The sequence below is a fragment of the Phyllosticta citribraziliensis genome (assembly GCF_038025025.1).
Source record: "Phyllosticta citribraziliensis strain CPC 17464 chromosome Unknown J3D65scaffold_11, whole genome shotgun sequence".
NCBI classification, from domain to species: Eukaryota; Fungi; Ascomycota; class Dothideomycetes; order Botryosphaeriales; family Phyllostictaceae; genus Phyllosticta; species Phyllosticta citribraziliensis.
In genome coordinates this window covers 756,306-780,437 of record NW_027117348.1, presented here as the reverse complement: position 1 = coordinate 780,437, position 24,132 = coordinate 756,306, and the positions used below count along the sequence as shown (strand labels likewise).

The 24,132-nt window shown below is 57.6% G+C and overlaps 10 protein-coding genes across 10 annotated transcripts; 6 read left to right on the top strand and 4 right to left on the bottom strand.

The window, feature by feature from the left end:
• Nucleotides 1–789: 789 nt before the first annotated feature.
• On the bottom strand, nucleotides 790–4,058 carry J3D65DRAFT_653156 (uncharacterized protein; the record flags this gene model as incomplete). Its single annotated transcript, XM_066802465.1, has 4 exons — nucleotides 2,926–4,058; nucleotides 2,230–2,892; nucleotides 892–2,205; nucleotides 790–843 (listed from the first exon to the last, which is right to left on the bottom strand). Exons 1-4 carry the CDS (start codon nucleotides 3,961–3,963, stop codon nucleotides 790–792), a joined length of 3,069 nt encoding a protein of 1,022 aa, XP_066651866.1. The 5' UTR covers nucleotides 3,964–4,058.
• A 673-nt stretch (nucleotides 4,059–4,731) lies between these two features.
• Nucleotides 4,732–6,744, top strand: J3D65DRAFT_96854 (nucleotide-diphospho-sugar transferase). The gene is made up of 2 exons (XM_066804291.1): nucleotides 4,732–6,270; nucleotides 6,329–6,744. Exons 1-2 carry the CDS (start codon nucleotides 4,919–4,921, stop codon nucleotides 6,516–6,518), a joined length of 1,542 nt encoding a protein of 513 aa, XP_066651865.1. The 5' UTR covers nucleotides 4,732–4,918; the 3' UTR covers nucleotides 6,519–6,744.
• Nucleotides 6,745–6,903: 159 nt separating this feature from the next.
• J3D65DRAFT_606149 (uncharacterized protein) lies at nucleotides 6,904–7,408 on the top strand (the record flags this gene model as incomplete). The annotated part of the gene is made up of 2 exons (XM_066798424.1): nucleotides 6,904–7,013; nucleotides 7,078–7,408. The coding sequence occupies 2 exons, from the start codon at nucleotides 6,904–6,906 to the stop codon at nucleotides 7,406–7,408; spliced, it is 441 nt and encodes a 146-aa protein (XP_066651864.1).
• A 696-nt stretch (nucleotides 7,409–8,104) lies between these two features.
• Nucleotides 8,105–8,948, top strand: J3D65DRAFT_96809 (uncharacterized protein). The gene is made up of 2 exons (XM_066804290.1): nucleotides 8,105–8,506; nucleotides 8,636–8,948. The coding sequence occupies exons 1-2, from the start codon at nucleotides 8,191–8,193 to the stop codon at nucleotides 8,887–8,889; spliced, it is 570 nt and encodes a 189-aa protein (XP_066651863.1). The 5' UTR covers nucleotides 8,105–8,190; the 3' UTR covers nucleotides 8,890–8,948.
• A 3,083-nt stretch (nucleotides 8,949–12,031) lies between these two features.
• Nucleotides 12,032–13,093, bottom strand: J3D65DRAFT_96711 (uncharacterized protein). The gene has a single exon (XM_066804288.1). The coding sequence runs from the start codon at nucleotides 12,825–12,827 to the stop codon at nucleotides 12,180–12,182; it is 648 nt and encodes a 215-aa protein (XP_066651862.1). The 5' UTR covers nucleotides 12,828–13,093; the 3' UTR covers nucleotides 12,032–12,179.
• On the top strand, nucleotides 13,072–15,064 carry J3D65DRAFT_96739 (uncharacterized protein). Its single transcript, XM_066804289.1, has 3 exons — nucleotides 13,072–13,434; nucleotides 13,488–14,716; nucleotides 14,785–15,064. Exons 1-3 carry the CDS (start codon nucleotides 13,316–13,318, stop codon nucleotides 15,000–15,002), a joined length of 1,566 nt encoding a protein of 521 aa, XP_066651861.1. The 5' UTR covers nucleotides 13,072–13,315; the 3' UTR covers nucleotides 15,003–15,064.
• A 344-nt stretch (nucleotides 15,065–15,408) lies between these two features.
• On the bottom strand, nucleotides 15,409–16,324 carry J3D65DRAFT_96701 (uncharacterized protein). The gene has a single exon (XM_066804287.1). It carries the CDS (start codon nucleotides 16,075–16,077, stop codon nucleotides 15,457–15,459), a length of 621 nt encoding a protein of 206 aa, XP_066651860.1. The 5' UTR covers nucleotides 16,078–16,324; the 3' UTR covers nucleotides 15,409–15,456.
• Nucleotides 16,325–16,644: 320 nt separating this feature from the next.
• Nucleotides 16,645–18,552, top strand: J3D65DRAFT_670814 (serine/threonine kinase 16; the record flags this gene model as incomplete). Its single annotated transcript, XM_066803334.1, has 3 exons — nucleotides 16,645–16,743; nucleotides 16,791–17,257; nucleotides 17,445–18,552. The coding sequence occupies 3 exons, from the start codon at nucleotides 16,645–16,647 to the stop codon at nucleotides 18,550–18,552; spliced, it is 1,674 nt and encodes a 557-aa protein (XP_066651859.1).
• Nucleotides 18,553–19,686: 1,134 nt separating this feature from the next.
• On the bottom strand, nucleotides 19,687–22,047 carry J3D65DRAFT_96660 (uncharacterized protein). Its single transcript, XM_066804286.1, has 2 exons — nucleotides 20,980–22,047; nucleotides 19,687–20,933 (listed from the first exon to the last, which is right to left on the bottom strand). The coding sequence occupies exons 1-2, from the start codon at nucleotides 21,732–21,734 to the stop codon at nucleotides 19,928–19,930; spliced, it is 1,761 nt and encodes a 586-aa protein (XP_066651858.1). The 5' UTR covers nucleotides 21,735–22,047; the 3' UTR covers nucleotides 19,687–19,927.
• A 507-nt stretch (nucleotides 22,048–22,554) lies between these two features.
• Nucleotides 22,555–24,040, top strand: J3D65DRAFT_606144 (uncharacterized protein; the record flags this gene model as incomplete). Its single annotated transcript, XM_066798423.1, has 3 exons — nucleotides 22,555–22,873; nucleotides 23,022–23,252; nucleotides 23,346–24,040. 3 exons carry the CDS (start codon nucleotides 22,555–22,557, stop codon nucleotides 24,038–24,040), a joined length of 1,245 nt encoding a protein of 414 aa, XP_066651857.1.
• Between the last annotated feature and the right edge of the window lie 92 nt (nucleotides 24,041–24,132).

Genomic DNA, 24,132 nt, shown 5'->3' with positions numbered 1-24,132 from the left:
TTTGTCTGTCTGTCTCTATGAGATGGAATGACAGGGAGCGAGCGAGCGAGTGAGCGACGACTCTCGCTATTCACAACCAATTGGCAAAGGACAACGGCATCGAGGCAGTGTACGTGTGGCGGAGGTGGGACTATGCGTCGACGACTTTCATCCATCTGTTTGTCGAATGGTAGTTCGCTGGATCAGAGGGAGTAGTCGGCACCCATGCGGACGCTGAAAAGTGTATGGGCAGAAAAGCAGTGACTTGACGAACGGAAGCAGAGCGGCATGCAATTGGAATGGATGTAGATTCATGGACGTATCACTTTCGCCAAGCGACAGTCTCGCCGGGCAAAAGCCTTTGTATCAACAAATAGACAAGAGGAGGCCTAGCGGATGCATGACAACACGACGGGGAAAGATAAAACGACGACAGCAAGCAGCCAGTAAGAAACGCTGCAGTGAAGCTCAGATGCAGAGAGATACATTACTGATGGAAAGAGAGATAAAAAAAAAAAAGAGGCACATCCTTTGCGTCAAATAGACGAGATGCTTTAGATACATACATGAGACGGGCAGCCGACACGAAAGGCCGACAAGCAGCAGCCCCAGTCGGTCGAGTGGAAAAAAGAGCAAGGCTAAAGGGGGTAATCCTGATGCATGATGCGATGCCCACGACGAGAGAAGACAAATACCGGTACAGAGGAAAAAAAAAAAAAAAAAAAAAAAAAAACCGACGACACGCCTGCCTACCCGCGCCAAAGCCAGTCTATATGCGTGCCCTTGCCGCCCCCAGAAAGATTGACAGACTCAAATGACATTGCGCTCATCCAGGTAGCCGCCCTTTTCATTCAGCGGGCGATCCTTCTCGCTCGGCGCCGCCGTCGTCGCCGCCGTCGTGTTGCCAGTGACGGCTGCAACGGCCGACTCCTCGACGCCGAGGTAGTCCTTGGCAAAGGGGAAAAGCGTGGCGCGGCGAGGCGGGGGCTTCTCGACGGCCTCCTCCCAGACGTGGATGGTAATGTCGCGGCCGAGGATCTCAATGGCGGGCGTGATGATGGGGAGCGAGAGGAAGATCCACGCGTACGACGTCAGGCCCGTGACGAGCATCATGATCCAGTACGGCAGCGACAGCTTGGCCAGCTCGTACAGCACCCAGCTGCCCCAGCTCCAGAAGATGAAGCCGTGGATCAGGTAGATGGTGAAGATGTGCGGGAACACCCACACCAGCAGCTTGAACGAGAGCAGCTTTTGGACGACGGTGCTGAGCTCCACGATGGCCTGCATGCCTACGGCAAAGAGCAGCATGTTGAAGCGCGGCTCGTAGTAGTTGGGATATCCACCGCGCTCCGTCTCGCCGACCGGCTTGCCCGTCTCCTGGTCGGGATGGATGTCGTTTTCGTGCGTCGAAAAGTTCCACGTGTACCACTGCGGTAGCAGGTTCATGAGGAAACCGGCGCAAGTCATCATGACGCAGAAGGTGATGAGAGGATAGTAAACAGCCGGACGGGGGTAGAGGAATTTCCTCCACTTGTACGTAATGTCCAGATCCGTGAGCATGAGACCAAGCCAGAAGAAGGTTCCCCAGTTGCGCGCGTACCAGTTGTTGACGACGCAAAAGAGGTAGTAGCCAAAGCGCTTCCACGGCGTCTTGATCTCGCGAATGAGAATGGCACCGAGCAAGACGACCCACGAACCTTGCAGCTGGACCGCAATGGTCCACAGCACACCGGTGCAGTAGTTGTACGTGACCTGGGGGACGGCGTTGGGGATCAGGTAAATCAGCTCCAGAATCTCACTGATAAAGTGGCCGGGGTCGGGGAACTTGGAGACGTAGGCCCAAGTCGACCACGAGATGGAGGGAACGTATTCCAGGTACTTGGTGGCGCCCACGTCGATCCAAAAGTACTCGAACAGCACCATGGCAGTGACGGGAATCAAGAGACGAGGCGTACGTTTGACGGCGCGTTCCGCAATGACGTCCAATTTGCCCTCGCGGAAGTAGCGGGCAGACAAGAAGCGAGTCGACGTGGTGAAAAAGACTCCGAGCCACATTTGGTTCATGATGAATGGAGAAATGAGCTTTTGCGCCCACAGCTCACTCTTGTAGTGTTGAGGAGCACCAGGAATGACGACTGCAGGGACGTAGGTCAAGTGAAAGTGGATGAGGGTGACAAAGAGGGAGCAGAGGGCGACCAAACCGGCCAGGTAGTCGACACGCTGCTTCTTTGCGGTAGGGATCTTGTCGACCTTGCTGTCCGTCATGGCGTTTTGCGTCGTACGCAGTGGGTGCTCCTTTTGCTCCTTTTCGTGAATTTCCCTGACCTTGGCCTCGCCGAATACCTTTTCTCTGCTCTTGGGCGACCACGGCTGCCCGGTTGGCGACTTGGGCAATGAAGAGAATGGGCTCAGAGGGGTCTTTGGAACGAGTGTCTGGGCCGAGTCTCTAGCAGAGCCTGAGAGCGCATAGTCGGACACGAGGGCCGAGTTTGTGTAGACGACTGGGTTCCTGATGGAAGAGGCCCCAGAGTCGGGCGCGCCATGTAGAGTCTGCGTCGAAGGGGTGCCATGCAACGTGTGCGTGGAAGAGACAGGGCTGATGACATCCTCGTCGTACCTTCCAAAGTTTTCTGTGCTCGTGTAGCGCGGCATGTACTCTGTACTCTGATAGCGTGGCAGTGGAGTCGAGGGGCCAGAAGATCCGTAAGAAGTAAGTTCAGGTCTGCGGGGAAATCCCTCTGCCATTCTCCTCTCGGGCGTCGACGGTCTAGTCTGGTGAGGAGTGACGCCGCTCGAGGCAACAAAGCTACCCTCGGTCGACTGGTATGGAGGGACTGGCGACGAGGTGCGGTCAGTCTCGGAGCCAGAGTCGCTCTTGGGTTGGCTTGCTCCGTGGCCATGGCCCGAGGTTTGCTTGCTACGGATCCTGAGCAGGAAGGCATGAACGAGGAGAAGGGTCGAGAAGCAGACGCAAATGACGGAGATGTAGATGGGCGCAGTCAAAAGACCTCCCTTGGATTCGTGATGCTTGTACTTGACGGTGGAGTTGGACGAGTAGTTTGAGATGAGGCGGAGGCTCATGTCATCGACGGAGCAGGCGTCTTGAATGGTGCAGCGCTGGTCGAATTCCTCGTGCTGCTCGGTAGTCATGGCCGAGCTGTTGAAAAAGGCACGGAACCAGGCGACGTTGGCCGCTGAGCGGAAGTACGGAGGGCCCTCCATGGTGTAGGTGTTGCCCGTGGACCAATGGCGAAAGTACAAGGGAGCAGGAGTGAGGGGAACCTTGCCGTCTTCCTTTTTGGTGGCATTGCGGCTGTTGTTGCCAGCAACCCACCAGCGAAGTTCCTTTTCGGTCCAATCCATGCGCAACTCGACGAAGTCGTAGGGCCAGACGGTGCCATTGGTGACGGAGCTGTTGCCGAGGACGGTGTAATTGATGCCGAGGGAGCGGTCAGGCCATTCAGCCTCCATGAGGGTGTTTACCCAGGCGTCCGAGTACGAGTCGGTGTTCATCATGTTCATTTCGAAAGACTCGGTCTCGTTGAAGAGGACGCGCATGGTCATGGAACTTCCGCCCATGCCCGACTGAGGGCCGCGCATGGAGGAGCGGAAGGTGCCATGGAGAATGTCGCGGCGTTTGGACCTGATGCTCGCGCCGTTGACGAGGTGCTGGCTGGTGGAGGGGTCGCAGTAGAGGTTGAGAGAGGTGCCATTGGCGACGACATTGTCGGCGGCGGCGCCCTGGCGGTACTTGCTGTTCCAGCTCTTCTCGACCTTGTGCTCAAAGTCCTCGATGACGAACTCGCTCAAATCAGACGTCTCGTTGAAGTACTGAATCAGGGACTCGGTAAAGAGGTTGCCGGTGGAATCGTCGTAGAAGCCGCAAGAGCAATCGCTGGACTGGGCGGCAGAGAGGTGTGAGAGGGACAGGAGCAGCACGAGGGCAGCTCCAGCCAGGGAGGGGAGCTCTTTTGGGAGCAACATGATGGGAGAAAGCGAACGACACGACTGGGAAAAGACAGGAAGAACGGAAGGCGCCTTGGAGTACAAAAAGCGGGCGGCGAGCTGGCGAGATGGGAAGCAGTCAGTCGCAAATGGAAAAAGAGCGTTGCGGCATGGATGGCATGGCATGGGGGGGGTGTTGTCAGGCCCCGGGTGCCCTGCCATGCCCCGGTCCCTGCATGTGCAGTGCAGGCTTGTCAGGTACGGTACGGATGGAGGGGGAGGGGGAGTGGAGGTGAGGTGGGTGGGGTGGAGAGCGACAGGACAGGGGGCGAGCATCGGGTTCCACAGCAGCGGACGCGGACGAGGTGGTGTCGGGCCGACTCTTGGCACATGTCACCCAGGAACAAACACCACCTCTCCCTCCTCATCCACTCCACTTCAAGGCCTCCGAGACAAAAAAAGACCGCTGCAGCCGTCAGCATGGACGGGGCTGGACCGGACCGGACTGGACTTCAGACTGTGGCGACGTCCATCGCCCTCGACTTGGGCAGACAGCCATGGCCGAGTCGACACCATGTCCCGATCAATGCAGATCATGCCTCCCTCGCTGGCTCTCTGATATTATTGCTACCTACCTGTACCTAGGCATTGCGTCGTGCCCCTGCCCTGCCCTGCTGATGGGATGGGTACATGTACCGGGGGCGTGAGGCAGGCAGGCAGCCAGGCCACACGATGAACGCGTCCGGGTCCGGGTCCATGTCCAGGTCCATGTCCATGTCCATCCACTTCCACTTCCACTCCACGCCCACGCCCACGGCCACCGTACTCCAGCCGACCCACCCTGGTCCGCCGGCGATATCTTCTCTACTCTGCTCTCTCTCAAAATTCCCTCCCTCCCCATTCTCGCTCGTTACGCGTCTTATATCCTCCACTCCAGAGCTCTTGGGCTCATTTCTGTCGTTCACGTCTGTCCCTCCACGTCCACCCTCCCACCATGTCGTCGCCCTCGGACAGCAGAGACTTCTCCGTCAACATTGACGATGACCGTCCCAAGGTCTCGTACAGTCCCTCTGCTTCCACCACTCCCCCTCCCCCTCCTCCGCCTGCCGCGCCCGCCAAACAACCTCTGCTGCAGCGCCTCTCGGCCTTTGTCACCGAATGGACGCCCTTTGCCCTCGTCTTGTCCTACTTTGTCTTTTCCATTTCAATCTACATGGTCGCCACCCACAAGGCCATTGGCATCTTCTGGTTCTTCTACCTGGCCACCAACTTTTACATCTCCGCCTCCACCGTCATCGAGGCCTTTCTCTCGCTAGGCCCCGTCATGGACTCTCGCAAGGCCGTCACAAAGGTCCAGGAAAAGGATTGGACCTTCCCCACCCCGGACGCCAGTCTGCCTCTGATCGACATCCTCATCGTCGCCTACCTGCCCAACGAAAAGGACATCATCATGGACCGCGCCCTCCATGCCCTCACCAAGATTGTCTACCCCGTCGACAGGATCCGCATCAACCTTCTCTACAACACCCCCAAGCCCATTGAGCCCTTGGAGACGCAGCTGCGCGACCTTCAGTACAAGTACCCCCAATGCCGCGTCATCAAAGTCCCCAACTCGACCAGCAAGGCCGACAACCTCAACTACTTTTTGTCATTCGACACGGGTGCCGACGTCATTGCCATTTACGACTGTGACCACTACCCTCACCCTTACGGTCCCCGCTGGGCCGCCGAACGCTTCTGCCAGGACAACACGGTCGACATTGTCCAAGGCCGCTGCGTCGTCTTCAACACTGACGAGTGCGTGCTTGCCAGCATGATTGCCGTCGAGTTTGACAAGATCTACGCCGTCTCCCACCCCGGCCGCGCCCTCATGTGGGACTTTGGTCTGTTTTGCGGCTCCAACGGCTACTGGCGTGGCTCTCTGCTCCGCGACCTCAAGATGGACGGCGACATGCTCACTGAAGACATTGACTCGGCTCTGCGCTCCATTTCGCGCGGCGCCAAAGCCGTCCACGACTTGAATGTCGTCTCGTACGAGCTGGCCCCCACCACCTTCAAGTCCTTTTGGAAGCAGCGTCTGCGCTGGGCCCAAGGTTGGACCCAGGCCAGCGTCAAGCACGTCAAGCTTGCCTACAACAAGTCTCCTGACGGAACGCCCCGCCGCATCAAGGTCCGCATTGGTCTCATGCAGTTGCTGGCCATTCGCGAGCTTTCGTACTATCTCGTCACCCAGTACACGTGCATGGTCGCCGGCTTCATCGTTACAAAGTGGCCCAAGAACCCAATGGGCCTGGCCAAGCTCATCTGGTTCCAGTACCCCGTCTCCGTCTGGTTCTTCGTCATCACGTGAGTCTTCCGTCCCTTGCGCAGGCCAAGGACAGTCTATTGACAATCGAAATTACAGGGTGCTCTGCCTCATTGCCACTCTGTGGATTACGGCAACGGTTCGGTCCGAATTTGTCAATCGCCGCATGATTGTCATGTTTTCCTTCTTCTACCCCTTCTATCTGGTGCTGAATGCAACCATGGGCATCTACGGCAACGCCCGCCAGCTAGTCAATTACAGCAACTGGAATCCGACGGCGCGGTCGTAAGCGGCTGCAAAGGAGCTGTGTGCGCACCCAATCTGGTCCGGAGCGCGCGCAGTTGCAGTCCCGAGTTACATTTCCAGGCCGACTAGGAACTTTTTTTGTGCGCACAAAAAAAACCCACTGTCGTGCCAACGGGCGATGGCAGATGGCAGCAGCAGCACCACTTGCAGTTCAGCAGCAGCAGTCAGCAAGGTGGGCATCCGTCGGCCCAAAAACATTTCAGCTTGGCTGCCGGCCTGGATGCACGTTGTGCTGCACCAGAACGACCACGGTGCATCAACCCGTCGAGCCCCTGCGCCTTGCATGCATGCATCACCACCACGACCAACCATCCTTTCCGCTTCTTTATGATTGCAGTCGCTTCCCTGCATCCGCGCGCACCGAATGCATGTATGCGCTAGCAAAGCAGAGCTTGCTGCTGCTGCTGCTGCTGCTGCCGTTGCTCTTTCTTGTAAATGTGTTCTTTTCTCAATGGCTTTCGAAAAACCTACCCTTCTTGTCAATCGCCTTCTTCCTTTGCATTTTGTTTCTTTTCTCACACAACACTCGCACTAGTTTTCAGGTGCTACCCACCTACCTGTGCGAGCGACATGGTTGGGGGCCGGGTGGGCTGGGGAAATTTGCGCATGGCAGCACGGAATCGACCGACGTGCAACTCGACCGGACAACAAACAACGGTCGGTCTGTCTATCTGTCTGCCTGCCTGCCTGCCGCTGCCGGTACACGACACGATGCGACACGCTGCCGTCCCCGCGTTGCGCTACATACCTCCCTACCTGTCTTGGTTTTTCAGGCAACGCACTGCTTGCTGGGGCTGGGAGCTGGATCAGATCGGATCGGCCGCCCTTGCCAAAGAGCAAGCACTTCACTACCCGCCAGAGAGAGAGATTTGAGTTTGTGGTTGCATCTGTCTGTTTTTTTTTTTTTTTTTTTTTTTTTTTTTTTTTTTAATGTGTCATGCTATGGGAATAAAGGACCGGGATAGAAATGGGTGGGAGTCAATCGAGTCCACCACGTACGGATGGGGGGAATATTTGCTGGCGGCATTGTCTGACTGAGGGATTCTGGAGGCGTCTTTCTTTCTTTCTTGCTTGTTCGAGGGAATGATGAAAGAGTACATAGATGTGTGTGTCTATCGGTCTGTCGGTCTGTCTTTCTACATATACAGCTGCGTTGCGCCCGCACTGCACTACACTGCATACTAGCAAGCAATGCATGCGATGGTTAATCTTGCATCCATCTGGCTTTCTTGATCTTCTTGCCTGCCCTGCCCGTCTTTCTCTGTTGTCCAGCTGTCTCACATGTTGTCAACACATCCATCCACCACATACACATGCACATACATATACATACCTCTGTCCTTACTACCTAACTATCCATGCACATACATACCTTACTTGGCACATCACACCGCAACAACTCAGCGAAACATGCCATGTCAGTAAGCAAGCAAGCAAGCAACGGCCGCCCCACCGACGGCCAGCTTATCGTAGCGTAGCGTGACTGCGCCTCTCGCTTTGATTTCATTCCTACTTTACCTGGCTGCTTGTCTTGCCACTCGTCGCATACGACCAGCCAGCCCTTACTAAACCACTAAGCGAGCAAGCGACGGACAGAAACCGAGGCATGTCCCTTCTACGTATACCTTAGTGAGCCTCCATCATCAATCAATTCGATGCGAAATGCCACCTCCCCTTCCCTCCTCTTTCCTTTTCCTTTCCACAAAACTACCTACCCTTTTCATTGCCCGCACGTCAGACGCACGTCTCGTTTATTCCTGATTTCTTTCCTTTCCCTCCCTCTCGCCTACCTGGTAAGGCAGTCATCCGCCTTGCCCGTCTGCCTGCCTCCGCCGTCTGCCTCCGCTGCCTACCATGCAGCGCGGATAGCCACATTGCAGACACGCCCACCTACATGCCCGCTCGCCCGTGCTGCTATACCGTACCGTACCGTACCGTACATAGCCCCGAACGCCATGGCAAGGAACGCAGGTAGGGACGGACGCAAATAAACCCACGACCAGGAACCGCTTGCTTGGAAATGTCTACCTACCTATGTACCGACGGCGCCCGTCGCCCGTCTTCCCGCCCCGACTTAACTTGACTTACCCTAGTACCTAGACTTAGGCCCGGCCCGCCGTCCTAGGTCCCCTTCCCTTCCTTCCTTCCTTGTCGCCACCACCGCCGCCGCCGCCGCCGCCGCCGCCACAATCACCCGCCGCAGTGCGCAATTTGCCAAGCCCGGTCGCCAAATTACGTGCGCTGTTGCTGGCTGGCACGTTGTGGTCATTTGCAAGGCTTGGGCAGAAGAAGGAAAGAAGGGGAGAAAAAAAATTGAGAGAGGGGACAGGGGACAGGAGGACAGGGTAGGGTAGGGCAGGGCAGGGGGGGACAGGGAGGTGGTAGGCCGTTGGAAATAAGGTTGCTACCTTAATTTCGTATGGGCGGCGGCGGTTGGCAAACGGGCGGTGGTGATGGAGCGAGTGGCTTGATTTAGAGTCGAAGGCGCGAGAGGCGATTGCTGCTGTGAGGCCATGCCGGACTGTAGGAGGGCCCGTCAGTCGGTTGGTCAGTTGACAGATAGGTAGGGACCCATCTCGCCCGTTCGTGGTGGTCTAAACGGGAGAGAAGAGACTGACGGACAGAAATACAACCCATGCGTGTACTGTACCGCCTCCTCCTCCTCCTCCTCCGCCGCCGCCGCGACACGAGGGTATGCATTTGGGGGCCAACGCCGCCACCGTTCCTGACGCTGCGTCTGCGTTTAGACTTTTCCCGCTCGCCCGCTCGCCTCCATCAACCGAGAAAGGCGGCGCCCGCGCCGGTGGCAACGCTGCTGCTAATGCGCAGCGGCTGCGCACATGGCAAGCGCCAGGGTATGTGTCTATTTACGCCGCCGGCGCTGCCACCCACTGCTCCGTCGGCAACAATGCTTGATGCTTGATGATGATGGTGGTGATGGTGGTGGTGATGAAGATGACAGGCCTAGGTTCGCGGTCTAGGCTGTGTGGGTAGGCCAAGCCGGCGGCCGCTACTGCAGGCACGGCTGCGGGCCACATCGATATGGGATTTTAGACGAGATGGGTGGGATGATGAATGGATGTAGATGGATGGAGGGATGGATGGATGGATGGATGTACCGTACCGTGCTCTCGGCCCTGGTAGGCTGAACTATGTAGCTAGGTACCTTAGCCCCCGCCGACATGCAGCATGCTCGCTCGGCGGCGGCCACGCACCCACGCACGCATTTACTCTCCGCCACGGACGGCTTCTATGCGTCCGTCCGCCCGCTCACATTCCTTCTAGCCCGGCCGAGGCAGGCGGGCAGGCGGGCGGCAGCGGAGGTATATGGATTATGGTGGTGGTGGTGGTGGGTAGATGCATCGCATGGCGTGGCATGGGAGAGAAGAGAGAAATTTCCACTTTTGCTTTTTCCCGGCTGGCCCGTCTCGTCTCGTCTCGTCTCGTCTCAGTGGCACTGTGGTTGGGCAGCCGGTCGGTCGGCAGGTCGGTCAGTCGGTTCGGCCAGTCCGTCATCTAGAGGTACCGGTAGGTACGGAATCAATCAAAAAAGTCGATGCTGGCTGCCGACGATCAAATCAAATCTCAGCCTTGTTGCTCGCTCGCTCGCTTGGATATCCATGTTGCCTGTCGTCCGGTCGTCAGTTTCATCTCCCCTCAGGTAACTAGGTATTCCACGAGGCTTCCGTTGCCCTTCGATCCATGTCAGTAATGGATGATGGCGTGCGTGCGAGCCGTTCCTGGTCGCCGCGGGAGGCAAGCAGGCAGGCAGGCAAGCAAGAAAGAAAGCAAGCAAGCAAGCGCCCCGGCCCGGCGCGTGTGTTTGCGCCCACCGGCCAGATGGGCGCAATCTCGCTTTGCCCAGTTTTTGTCAGTTTTTGTCCCTGCCAAGGTACAGCGCGCGCTGGCGATATGAGCGGACCGAGAGAGAGAGCGAGAGAGATGAGACGGAGCACACGGTGGAGGAAGGATGGCGGTGTGTGTGTGAGGGAGAGAAAAGAGAGCAAAGACTGGCGTTGCCGGTGAGCAACAACGAGAGGGCTTCTGGCTTGTTTTTTCCCGCTTCCATGCTGCTTGCTTGTTGGTCCAACGGGTTGTGCCGGCCGTCGAGCAACTGGTAAGGTGGGTGAGGTGGGTTGGCGGGTGTGCGGCGCGGCCCAGGAACCGCCCGACGCCCGCTACTGTAATGTAGCCAGGCAGACCCAACCACAACCCATCACCACCACCTCGTCCACGCCCACCGAGGAACCGCCCGTGTGCGGACAGGCCGAAAAACGACGTCGGCTGCCTTCCTAGGCATGTAGCCAGGTGGCTCCGTTGCCGAATCGGGACGATCGCACAGTTGTGGCCTGTGGGAGCGAAGAGAGGGGCGCGGGCCCACGGAGGCACCGACGAGTTTGGACGCACCGAGAAGCGAGAGCAAGCAGAGTGGAGGAGGATGGACCAACCTAAAGCACCGCCGGAGATCATGGTGATGTCATGTCTCAGGGCATGTTCGCCGTGGTTGCAGCAGATGATGGAAAACAAAGGAAGAGGCGGAGACTTGGCCGCAAGCCATGTTGTGGGAGCTGGTGGGAGCTGGTGGTGTTGTGAGTTGGTCGTTCGGTCGCATTGGGCAACATACGGTGCAGCAGCAGCAGCAGTACAGGCACGGCACGGGATATGCGATGCGATGCGATGCGATGCGATAGTGGCAAAGGCAAAGGCGAACATGTCTTTTCTGTCCCTCGCAGCATTTTGCTGATTTGCCAATAGTGTTGTGGATGCTGCTGTCCATCTGGCACGGCATTGGCAGATGATGAGCTGCTCTGTTGATCAACCACCCACAATCCATCGAGCATCGCCCTTGATCAACCGCGCCATCTCGTCTGGACTTTGTTTGGATCTCCTCCGGATCCTCTGGATCACCTCTGCTTAACCACTGCGGGCAGGTCGATGGCAACGGTGCTGCGGACACGGCCGATGGACTTCCCTCGCCCCCTCCTGCCACGACGTCTCCGTGGTAGCACTATATCGGTCGGAACGTGTACATACGGTATCTGTCGACGTGGGCGCCCTTGTGACGAAAACCTCGTGTGGCATCAAGCACGCACGGGTGGAGCTGAGCGTCGGTCGTCCTCGAGGCGGCCAAGTTTCCTTGCTGCCACACGGTTGTGACGTGAGGACGCGACGGTCATGTCGCCTGTCTTTGTCTTGAAGTTGCAAGGAACCTTAGGCTCCCCGCAGTGGAGGCCTCGTGAAAGGTAGGGAAGAAGGGAAGGAAAAAAAAAAAAGAAAAAAAGAGCAAAGGGAGAAAATAGAAAAGAGGACGCTCGAGCGGGATTGCAAGTTGCGGCTGACGGGATCATCCCCGCGGTTTGAGCATCACAGGGACCTTTGTCTGGCCCGTCGGAACGACCAACCTTGTCATGACGTTTTCCGTGACGATTCACGTCGACACGTCTGCTCCGAGTAGTTGTCGCCGTCGCCTGCCAGGCCGTCCGTGTGCGACCGAGAGAGCGAAAAGGGGGTTTCTCACGTCGTCGTGGTCGATAGGCAAGCCCAAGACAGGCGGCCGTTTTGTTCAAGCGGTCAAATTGCCAAGCCAACGCTCCCACGCTCTCTGGCGGCCGTGTGACATGATGGTGGTGTTTTGATTAATTAGCTAAGGTGCCTGCCTAGCAAGTGCCTGGACACGGCATTCGTGGATCTCCAGCAGGGTTACACTCATCCAAGGGGCCGTGAAACGCCAGCGACCCACCAGATGGGCTTTTGTTCCAATTTCTGGACGCAGCTGATTGCAGGGTAGGCGCAGGTGGCAGGCGAAAAAGGGAAAAAAGGAAAAGGAAAAAAGGGAAAAAGGAAAAAAAGAAAAAAGAGACACCGAGTGGCGGTAAGGAATGGAGCAAAAACAAAGGACAACGGCGGGCTTGCAGCAGGTTTCCGGACTTGAGACTTGATCCATGGCCCACGAGACGACATGGAAGGAGAATGGACGAGACGAGGGCGACACAGCAGCCGAGGAGCATGCTCCCGTTGGCGTTGGATTGTCTTCAGCCATGCCGAGAGAGCTTGTATCGATGGAGCGCAGTACCTTGGCGTGGCCGATGGGCTGAAGGTTGAAACGCTGCTCGACGCGTTCCCGCCTTTGGCCACTGCAATGTGTACCTACATGTACATACATATCGTCGTGAGGTGGCTTCGGCATGTCATCTCGGTCGCTTGTCCCAAACCATGTGCTTTTGGCCGTGCAACTGCAACTGCAACTGCAACTGCAACGACAGCCACGGCAAGCCATGCCATGCCATGCCATGCCGTAAGGTAGGTGCCGTGGTTATCGACGACGACGACGACGACGACGGCGACACGCACAGACGCTTCATCTAGGCCTCCCCGCCCTTCCATGCCCATCACCGCACCGCACTTGGTGGCCCTGGCCCTGGCCCTGGCTGCTGGGTCTGTTCGCAGAGAGTCGAGTGCCCGAGGGCAGTCCACATGTACTTGGCTGCCCGCCTGTCATGCAGGTCAACGTCTGTGTTGCCCTCGGCTGCCCTTACAGACTCTGGACATGGCCTCCCACCCTCAGAGGCCGAAGCCAGGCCTTCCTTCTGCACCTGCTGGGGCCTGCTTTTGCCCACCCACAGTATTCGCTATGTATCATGTCCTGCTGGCCTCTAAAACCAAATCCATCGGCGCCGCCATGCGTGCCGCGTCCGTACATGCACATACACACATACCCTAATCTGTACACTGCCTGTACGTCCAACGGGTCGAGCGAACTGGAAAACAGACAATCCGGACATGATGACTGCAGCCGTGTCGACTGCGCCGCAACGCGACCCTCCCAGAGCCGTGCACGCCGCCCTGGAGCTGGGCCGTCCGGGCGTGGCACCTGTTAAAGAACATCCACATCATGAGCGGTGAGCACTCCTTCCCTTGCACCTCACCACCAGACACTCACTCACTTCTGCAGCTCCTTCCTGCTGCCCGCCGGCTTCAGCAGCCACCCCGACCTCCAACTTCCTCCCACCATGGGCCTCCCCGTCGCCACTGTCAACAGCGAAGCCGTCGACCTCGACGCCTCGTCGTCCATCAAGCCCGAGGAAAAGTCGCCAGTCCACCGCCTGACCGCCTTGCGCTCGTCGACCTCGCCCGCTCCCGAGCATGACTACCTCGTTGGCGTCCGCGGCTGTCTGGTCATCCTGTCCTTCCTCTGGGTCTTTCTGTCCGTCTTCGCGCCCACCGCCGTCAAGGACACGGACGTCACCAATGGCCCCTACTACCAGACCATCCTCCGCAAGGTCCTCTCGGTCCTCTTCTGGAACCAGTCGCTCATCTACTCGTCCATCGTCTTGCTCTCCGCCCGCACCATTTGCGTGCCCTTTCTGAAGAATCCCACTCGCCAGGTCGTCGCCAGCCAGCTCTTCCGCCGCGGCATCCGCCTCTGGATCCCCACGACCGTCTCATTCGGCATGGCCGCCCTCATCCTCAACCAGATCGGGACCGCCTACATTGACGACTTCAGGACCCGCACGGGCCACACCAACGTTGCTACCCCGGAGGACTTGCCCAACTTCCTCAACTTTTTCAACTCGCTCTTTGAAATCTTCTGGGTCGTCCACGACTTTGCCAAGCAAAAGGCCAGCCTGGCATACCCCTCCCAGACGCTGTGGATCGTCAGCCTCGTCTTCTTGCAGAGCTACACCGTCTACATGTCCATGATCTGCATTCCGTATACGCGCAACTCGTGGCGCGTCAAGGCCTTTGTGCTCTACATCCTCACCGCATGGTGGGTGCAATCGTGGGCCTGGTACTCGGCCACCGGTCTCCTCCTGGCAGACGTCGTCATCAACATGGACTTCAAGGCCAAATCGAGGCGCGGCGTCAAGGTGACGGTTCCGTATGTGGGCAGCTGGCGTTGCCCCACCTGGCCCATTGCCGCCGTTATCGCCCTGGCTGGCTTCATCATGGAGTACCTGTGGGTTGCTTGGAGACCCTCGTTCGCCAACGCCGAGATTCGCGCCCACACGGGCCTGTACACGACTGGAGGTCTCAACGACGGAGCCGACCTCACGCAGCCGCAGGCCCGCGACGACAACTACCTCATCATCGTCGCCTTTATGCTCATGCTCGAGACGTACGAAGTCGTGCAAAACATCTTCAAGCAGCCCGTCTTCATGTACCTTGGTCGACGTTCGTTTAGTGAGTTGACCCCTTTTGGCCTTCGGCGCCGAGCCCTTCGTATTCTAGCGTGCTAACGAGTCGTCAAGGCTACTTTCTCGTGCAGTCGATCATCATATACACGGCTGGCATCAAGCTGTTCCTGCACCTGCGCCATGAGAAGAATTGGCCGACGGGGGCAAGCAACATTCTCTGTCTCTTGGTGTCCCTGGTCACGGTGATTCCAGGGGCCGAGATTTTCTACCGTGTTGTCGACTTGCCCGCACAGGTCATTGCGCAGCTCGCCTGGAACTTTATCATCGAGTAGTCGATCTGGCCCACTTGGCGAGGAGCGGATCCTCTCCCGAATTGGCTGGCGGTGCCTGAACGACCTCCCCAGAAAGGAATGGAAGGACAAAGGGTCTTTTGCGCAATGTGGACCATATCTTTGCTACACGGAGGCCACGTACCGTCCAGGCTGGCGGCAATGGGTGATTGACCGCGATATTGTATGATATTGGCAGCGAAGTCCGAGGAAATCTACCGAGCGGTATCGGGATGCATGTCTTGCGCGGCGTTTGGAGGAAATGTAGCTGATTGCACGAGTCGGCCATGTGGAAAGATTGGCGCATACGCAGCGGCGGGACCAGATGGATGTGTAGATGGGAGAGCCCATGTGGGTTAGCAGTATTGACAAGACGAATTGAGCAGAGACGCAGAGCGATCGGCGTTGATTCTGGCGTGTGCTCGGCGGCTGGAATCTTGTCGGCTGCCCACGTGTATCAGCGCGTCCGAGCGTTGCTGGACGTCCGAGGGCGTTGGTAGACGAGAAGGAACACACGCACCTCATCACAATTGCTGATAACGCTATGTGATGACTTTTTTCTCGACTCAGCATCACCTCCATCGTCTTTGAATGCCCGTCGTCGTGTTCCTCGCGCATATACGACCAAGCAGGCCAAGCTTCGAAGCCACGCTGCGCGATGACGATCGCCATCCGACTCGACCATTCTAGCTGCAGCGACTCGTCGACGCCAGAGACCAATGGCGGCTGTCATGTCGACGGGAGCCTCATTGGGCGGCGCGACCGACCTTGGACGACGACGACGACGACGACGGCGTCGATGCGGCTGTCGAGATGCCGAGGAATCCACGGCCTGGTTACATTCTTGCGTCGTCCGGCTCCGTAGACGCGGGAAGCCATCGTTGGGATTCGAGCAGAGGAATCGGGTTCGTGGGTGTATGCCATGTACATTCCAGATGAGATTTTTCTCGTCCATTTCCCGCCAGGACGGATCCAAGACGCGCGACGACGCGGCATCTTTCAGCGAGCGTCCTGCACTCCAGTCGAACTCGCCGCCGCTGTACATACATCTCCGCCCATCAACGACGTCAAGGTGCATTGTTCGGCGTGCAAGAACACTTCCCGAGAGACGACACCGCACGGCACAAGAAACCAAGCTTCACGTCAGACCAAACCTTGTGCTGCTGCTACTCCAAAGCAAACCGTCCTATCAGCCTATCTCTGTCTTATCGCCACACGCGCATCTACGACTTGTTTGCGCCTGTCTCACGCTGCGCGGTCGCCACTTTCCATCAACTTTGGGCGTCGACATGGCTTGGCTTGCACGTCTGCGCCGTCGATGCAATGCAGCGTCCGCTGGGTCTGCGGGTGCCGAGGTGATGACGATGCAGGCTCTCTGCTCCCGCGCTACTCGACAAAAGCAAACGCGGGCGGGCAGCGTTATCGACCGTCGGAATTGATACGCAATGCCTGTCTACGGTAAGTGGGGTTGGCCTGCTTTTGCTATTTCAAGCACTAGGTCAGCCAAACGCTGTGTGCTCCCTAGAGCCATCCCAAAGCCAGCCAGCACAGCCGAGCTGAAAACTCCAAAGTCGAGCCTGCAACGAAAACCGCATTTCGGCCCTGATCTGCCCCTGCCGCGCGCCATCAGCAGCAGCCGACGAGAATGGCTCCCGTCGCAAGCATGCACGGAGCGGAAGCAGAAGCGGAAGCGGAACCGGGCGTCCTTCCAGTCCCAGGCACCGTGCATCTGGTCGACCTGCAGGTTTGTTGCTCTTGACCTCTTTTGAAGTTAGCACTCACACTTCAAAGGGCACCATGAGGGCCAAACATGCCGGAGACGCCAAAAATCACGACATTGTCCTGGTTCCCGCTCCTTCGGATGATCCAGACGACCCGCTCAACTGGACCCCGAGGCGCAAGGCCCTCAGCACCTTTTGCATGAGCGTCTACACCCTCATGACGGGCATCAACAGCGCCATCATCTACTCGGTGCTCGAGCCCATCAGCAATGACACGGGCCTGACTCTGAGTGACCTGAATGCGGGCACCGGATACATGTTTCTGTTTGCGGGCTGGGGCTGTCTGTTCTGGCAGCCCATTGCTCTGCAGTACGGCAAGAGGCCCGTGTACCTGTTTAGCATGCTTTCTGGCGCTGCCGTGCAGTTTTGGGCACCGTACACCAGGAGCAATGGCCAGTGGATTGCCAACAAGATTCTACAGGGCTTCCTTTTGGCCCCTATCGAGAGTCTTTGCGAGACGTCGATAACAGACATTTAGTATGTGTGACCATTTCTTTCAGAGAACCATCCTTGTCTTTCGGATGAAAAAAGCACGATTCATCCCTGTGGAATGATGCAGTGGATCCTTGCCATCTCTCCTTCCTAATCAAGTAATCGAAGAAATCTTAACTGCGTCGAGTCATGGAACACTCGTCCCTCGAGTTTTGGACTAACGGCATGACAGTTTCCAGCATGAGCGGGGGAGATATTTTGGCCTCTACGCTCTCCTACTGGCGGGCAGCAACTATCTGGCGCCAGTCTTTGGCGGCTTCATCAACGATGGTCAGGGATGGCAGTGGACTCTGTACTGGAGCGCCATCTTTTGCCTGATTGGATTTTTCGTCCTCCTGTTCTTCATGGAGGAGACAAACTACCGGCGGTCAACCACGGGCACGCCGCCCGAGACTCCTGGCATCACCACTCCAGCTCCTGAGAGAGAAGAAGACCCAGAAAAGGTCACCATGCCTACCGTCCACTCCCGCGAGACCCCCAACGAGTTCAGCATGCCTCGGAAACGCAAGAACTACCTCGACAAGATAAAGCTCTGGCAGCACGCCGACCTAGAAAAGCCCAACGAGCTGCTCGGCATGGTGCGGCGGCCGCTCATCTTTGCAACCTTCCCCGTCATCTTCTTCTCCGGCTTCACGTACGGGTCCAACCTCGTGTGGTTCAACGTGCTCAACGCGACCACGTCGCTGATCCTCGGCACCAACTACGGCTTCAAAGCGTCCATGGTCGGGCTGTCGTACCTCTCGCCGCTCATCGGCGTCTTCATCGCCGCCTTCTACACCGGGCCGGTCGGCGACCGCTTCGTGCTGTGGCGGGCGCGCAAAAACGGGGGCATCCTCGAGCCCGAGTTCCGGCTGTGGCTCTTCGCGCCGTCGCTCATCATCCTGCCGGCGGGGCTCATCCTGTGGGGGGTCGGCGCGGCGCACTCGGTGCACTGGTTCGGGCTCGTCTTCGCGGCGGGCGCCATCGCGTGCACCAACACGGTCGGCATCACGCTGAGCGTCGCGTACGCCATCGACAGCTACCGCGCGCTGGGCGGCGAGAGCATCGTCACCGTCATCCTCGTGCGCAACACCATGAGCTTCGCCATCGGCTACGGAATCACGCCGTGGGTCGACGGCATGGGGCTCGAAAAGTGCTTCATTACCGCCGCCTTCGTCGGCCTGGCGCAGTGTCTGACGTTCTTGCTCATGGTCAAGTGGGGCAAGGGGCTGAGGCGCGATAGTGCCGGCAGGTACGTGCATTATGTCGAGGAGATGGCGAAGAGCGGTATGATTCACTAGATTGGTCTGTGGGGGGGGGGGGGGGGGGGGGGGGGGAGGCGGGTATTTCTGGGTACATCTAGACTGGCTACTTGGATGGATGGGCGGCGTCACGGTACATTTACGTGGTCTATGTTGCGCTGTCGTCTTCCTCCGTTTTGGGAAGCACAATAGGCCAGCAAATGAGTTGATGAATGAGAAAACGAATAGATGAATTTGATGGACACACTCTCACCACCTTTATACACACGCGCGCTCTGTCCTGAGGCAAGGGAATGGGTCAATACCGCAGTGGCAGCCAGTTTATGCCAGAGCTTGTTGATGAGGAAGTTCCTTCGACGCTTAATCTGCCACAACCCATGTATACTATACTCGCATTTATCCAGACAGTGAAGGCACGCAGCTAGCTGACTGTCTAGTACAGCTAGCTAGGTATGTAGCTTGTGAGCAGCCAATGCGTGGGATCGTCTACACATAGCCGTGTCCCGACCACTCTTCCACTGCCTCGCCGTGCCGTGCCGTGTCTGTCAAGGCACGAGAGAACAGCACCGCCAAGCCGAGTGTGCTGCTCGCGACCAAAAACCAGCAAGACGAGATGAGACGACCAAGTCGTGAATTTCCATTGCCAACACAATTGGACCAAGGCGCCTGAGGCGTGGCAGGTGGACTGTCCCGTGGGTTGTCTGAATGGGAAGCTTCCGAAGAGATGTGGACGCGTTCGGCACCAGCGCCAGTGCCCAAGATACCTACCTAGTACTTTACCTATGCATGCTTGTTGTCTTCCTGGGTATGCACATCTCTTTGCCTCACCACCACCGCCTGTATCGTAGCACCACCACTTTCTCGCCTCCCCCGCCACGCTTGTCCTCGTGCGCTTCTCGCGAAACGCCATCGCTGTCAGTGTTTAGGTTGCCGTTCAACGCGATACCTGGCGTCTGGGTCTCACCGGCGGTGTGTTGGCGGCCAAGGAGGCCGAAGCGTGCGTCGAGTGGGAGTGCGGAAGTGCGGGAGCGCTGAGCCCCCTTTGAGATTTCGCCGCCCGGTGGTATTCCAGATGACGACGATGCCATTTGCGGTCTGGTGGAATCTAGACAAAGGGGGCAGGTTCGTCGACGGCTCTCGTCGGAGCTCGAGGATTCAATGCGCACAAGGCTGCCCAAAACCAAAGTTGCCGTTTCAATCATTACAAACGTATAGGTAGTCTATGTATAAATAAACAACAATTCAAAGCGTCCATGACACGCGGGTATCAAAGGATAATCGAGCGCGAACCGCAAATCGTCGCCCCAAAAAACCAGACCGTCCGAACAAACAAAAAAGCCAACCAACCAACCAGCCTAAAAGGCTGCGAGTCTGCCAACGGGAAAGATCACAAGTGCATCAGGCAGCAGTTGCCTTATTTTGCACTGCCGCCAGCCGATGCGCTCTCCGCCGATGCATCGCTCTTCTTGGGCCGGTGCAGCAGATCCTTAAAGTGGTGCACCTTGGCCGTCTTGTGCTCCTTGGCCTGGTGGCCGAGGGCGTGGAGGACGTGGTCGTCGCGGGTGCGGGCCTCGTGCTCGCGGGCGGCGTCCTCGAGGTCCTCCTCGTCCGACGAGCTGATGCTGCTGCTGTCGCTGTCGTCCTTGACCTGGCGGTACACGACCGTGTTGCCCTCGGCGGCCTTGCGGTCGCGCTGCTCCTGCTTCATCTCGGCCATCTTGTCCGCGTCGGCCTGGCAGTCGAGCGTCACGACGTGCAGCCCGGGCAGCTGCGTCTGCAGGTACTTCTTGAGCGTCGGCAGCAGCTTGGCGTTGGGGCGGTACGTGCCCGAGTCGTTGTCGATGACGAGCTCGTAGTAGCGCGGGTCCTTGGGAGGGTCGTCCTCGGGAGGACCGCCGTCGATGTCGTCCGGAGGATGCGTCTCGTTGTCCGAGTTGTGGCGGTGGAAGAAGCGCGAGAAGCCCTTCTTGCCCTCGTCCTCCTCTTCGGTCGTCTTCTTGAAGGGGTGCTTGAGGCGGCGAACGAAGAATTCGCCGCTAAAGGCAATGTACACGGATACGTCGCTGTGCATGGTGTGCTTGCTCAACATGTCGATGCCAAATTCCTTGCCCGTTTCCGTAAAGCGCCACAGGGCGTCCAGCGTTATGACGTAGGTAAAGATGCGGCCACCCCTGTCCCAATGAACGAGGTCCAAAAACTTCAACGTCATTTCGTTGCAGGGTTCGCTGAATTGGCCCCATTCCGTCGTCCTGGAGAAATTGTAGACGCGCTCGTGCTGGTGATGGAGCGCCTTGTGCAGCAAAAGTCCCTTGACGCCAGAAGACGTGTACATGGACTTGACGAAGGGTCTGAATTCAACATAGCGGTGGTACAACTCTGGCGGAGTGGGCCCACGAAGTTGGAGCTGGTTTGCTTGGAAGCTGCGCCTGTTAGCAACGAAGATTTACGAATCCAAGTGAAACATACTTGTAGCGCGAAATCTTTTTCCCATTCTTGTCGACCTGAATATCGCCCTCTCCATCATCCTGGTCTTCCTTGCGACCGGCCAGCATTCCGAGCAGAGGTGAGTAGTGCTTGGTCCACCAGCAAGGTCCAATGGTGTAGCAGCGGCCGCCCTCTTTTCCTGGGGACCTACCGAGCAACTCTACGCTTATGACGACCCACGGATCCATGCTCTCGGCCTTGCGCGCGGCGACAGTCATGGCGTGCATGGTGTAGGCGCGCTTGCTCCCTCTGCGCTTCTTGACCTTGATCTTCTGCTCTTTGATGCCGGCCCAGTCCTTTGATAGGCGATCGACGTCGATGGTCGCAACACCCAGCTTGTCATCGTGGTTCGCAGGATCCTCGTCAAAGACCTTGGCCCTGAGGCGGAAGCCCGAGGCTGGGACGTTCTCGACAGTCCAGTCAAAGTTCCAGACGGGGTCGGTGCAGCGGCTGATGGTGGGGGTGCGCATCTGCAGTCTCGGGTCCTCCTTGTGTCGGGTAGGCAGGGAGGTTTGCAGCTCGGCGAGGACGTAGGGGTCGGAGGAAAAGGTGCCAATGTCGGCAATGGGCAGGCTGTGGGCGCTGTGAAAGGTGAACTTCAGAGTGAAGCCTGGCGGGGCATGCGGGACGGGCGTGGGGTCGTAACCGCCCTCGGGCTGCGAGGGCGGTTCTTGTTGCGAGACGGTGTCGTCCTGGGCGGTCATGGCGGCAGAGCTGGGTGAGGTCGAAGCTGACATGACATGGGCGGGCGAGGAATAGTTATAACTGGCGGCCAGGAGCAGGAGAAAAAGAGCTGAGGCAGGCTGAATGACGAAGCTGGGGATTCGGATGAAGGCAAGCGACGGCGACGGGGTGGCCCGAGTCAAGTAGCTTCGCCGACAAGCTTTTGAAGCGCGTGGCCAAGCATTTGCTAGCGTCTTGTCGTGTTGTCTTGGGCGACGGGTGAGCCGCGCGAACCCTCAGGATTCGTTTCACTCCATTCCGCTCCGTCTCCACACTCTGCTCCCGTCCGTCTTTTTTGTCTTCGTCCTCTCTCGTGCAAACACACACTCAACGAGGGAGATTGGCGTGGCGCAGCAGTGCTATGACTTGCGGCCCTGGCTGTGCGTCAGCGGCGCTAAGCCGCACTGTTGCAGATGAAAAGTGCTGTGCTGTGCTGTTGTCCCTCAGCCACGATTGCAACCCTGTCCCACCATGTTTTGACGTCTGGTCGCTATCGACTACTCGCCGGGCCAACCCACCCGGCCAGCTGACGGTGCGACGGCAGTCGATAGCGCGACAGTCGTACCGAGCGGCCATTGAAGGTGGAGAAACTTTTGGTCCAAGGAAACTGGGATTCGACAGGCATCCGAACCGACCGTGCCATGTTCAATAGTCTGCAGGATTGCAGCGCTGTCGTACTGTGCCGTTCGATCCGCTGGAGAGGTTCGGTTGGTTCACTAGGAAGGTCATCCCATCAAGAGCTGCGCAGACGTCAGAAGAGCTTGAGGACTTGGCCGACGGGACAAAAACGACTCGACCCGTCCAGGTACATATACCTTGGCGCACAGACCACCAATGGCCAAAGAACTGACGAGAACGACGTGGTTTCTTTGGTTTTGGCAGACCCAGCCTGGGAAAAAGAAAAGGAAGATGAAGAGTCTTGTTCTAAACGTTGCCGCCGCCAAGTCAACAACAACCAGGGCTCCCCGCATAAGCGCCCGAATGATTGCTTTGCAAACCCACGTTGGCGAGACTTGGCAAGACATCAAACTTCCTGTACCAATCATTCTTCTTCCTGTCTCTCTCGACTCCCTTGGCAAGACTGGCTCTGTCATGACAAACGCCAGACTGATGCTCAAAACGGATTCCAGCATGACAAGACCGACTTCACGACGTAAGAGCAGTATGAATTTCTGGCCTTACATTGCTCGCAACATCTATCAAATAAAATGCCCGGCTACATGGGGAGTTGGAGAGTGATGTGGAAATGGCCCCTTGATTCCTACCGATTTGTCTTCCGCCGTTCTGTGCCTCTGTTCCAGTGGCACCAAGGTACAATGAAGGGGATGCCCATCCTTTGGAGCCAACGTCTGAGGACTTTCAATTGAACGTCCCCAACCGCCTACCGGCCTTGAAGACACTTCAACATCATCTCCATATTGGCACCAGCAATAAGTATCAACGAGGTCTTTTCTCTTCGCTTGGGGTGTTCAAAGAATCGAACGTTTTGTTCTCAGTCACAACTTATCCTCCCTATGGTCCGCTCAACCTTGGTAAGTGGTCTGTACGCAATGTGATTTCGACAGGGCGGTCCTCGACGGCGTTGTTGCATTCGTCCTTTGTTCCCACTTCTTTCCTTGATGTAGTATTCTCTCGCACTATCCGCAGCTCAATCCAGCCGCTTCTTCCAATTTATTCCATCAACCCTTTCCTTTCCTACATTCCATTCACGGCAAGAACTCAACTATTTTGTCTTAGTGCTGCTTCTCATCAACTCATCCACAAACAACCTCAAAACGCACCACCCGCAAAGATGACCACCTACTCAAACTTCTCCCTCAAACCCCTGCCACGGCCGCCTCCACCTTCCCACGTGCCAGCACGTGGACCGCAGCAGCAACCCACCGACGACCCATATGCTCTCAGCACAACGGAAGACGGTGGACTCCTCTCAGAAGAGTCGCAGCGCCCCAGCACCAGTCCCAACCGCACGCTGCAAGTTGCAGCGCTCACGAATGCTGCCAACTCCGTAACTGCCGACGATCCGACGCCAACACAAGCGAACAACTCAACGCCGACACAAGCCAGCAATCCAGGGCCAACACAACCCAACAGCCGCCCGTCCCAACCCCCTTCCATGTTCTCCAGAGGTCTCCGCGCCACGAGGCGCTTCCTGTCCTCCCGGTGGCCCTCACTGGCGATAGGGTCGGGTTTCGCCCTTTCCCTGGGCGTTGCGGGCGTCTGGGTCTGGTACCTTGTTCGACTTGATGCGGAGGAGAGGAAGAAGTGGAACAGCAGATATGGGGGCTCGGTGGGCGATGGTGGTGGCGGTGGGCGATGAGGGAGAGGGGAGCAGGTGCGGTAGGGAGAACAAGATGGAGGGATTGGGTGGTGGAGATGTGATGATTGATTTGTTTGCGCTCGGAGCCTGAT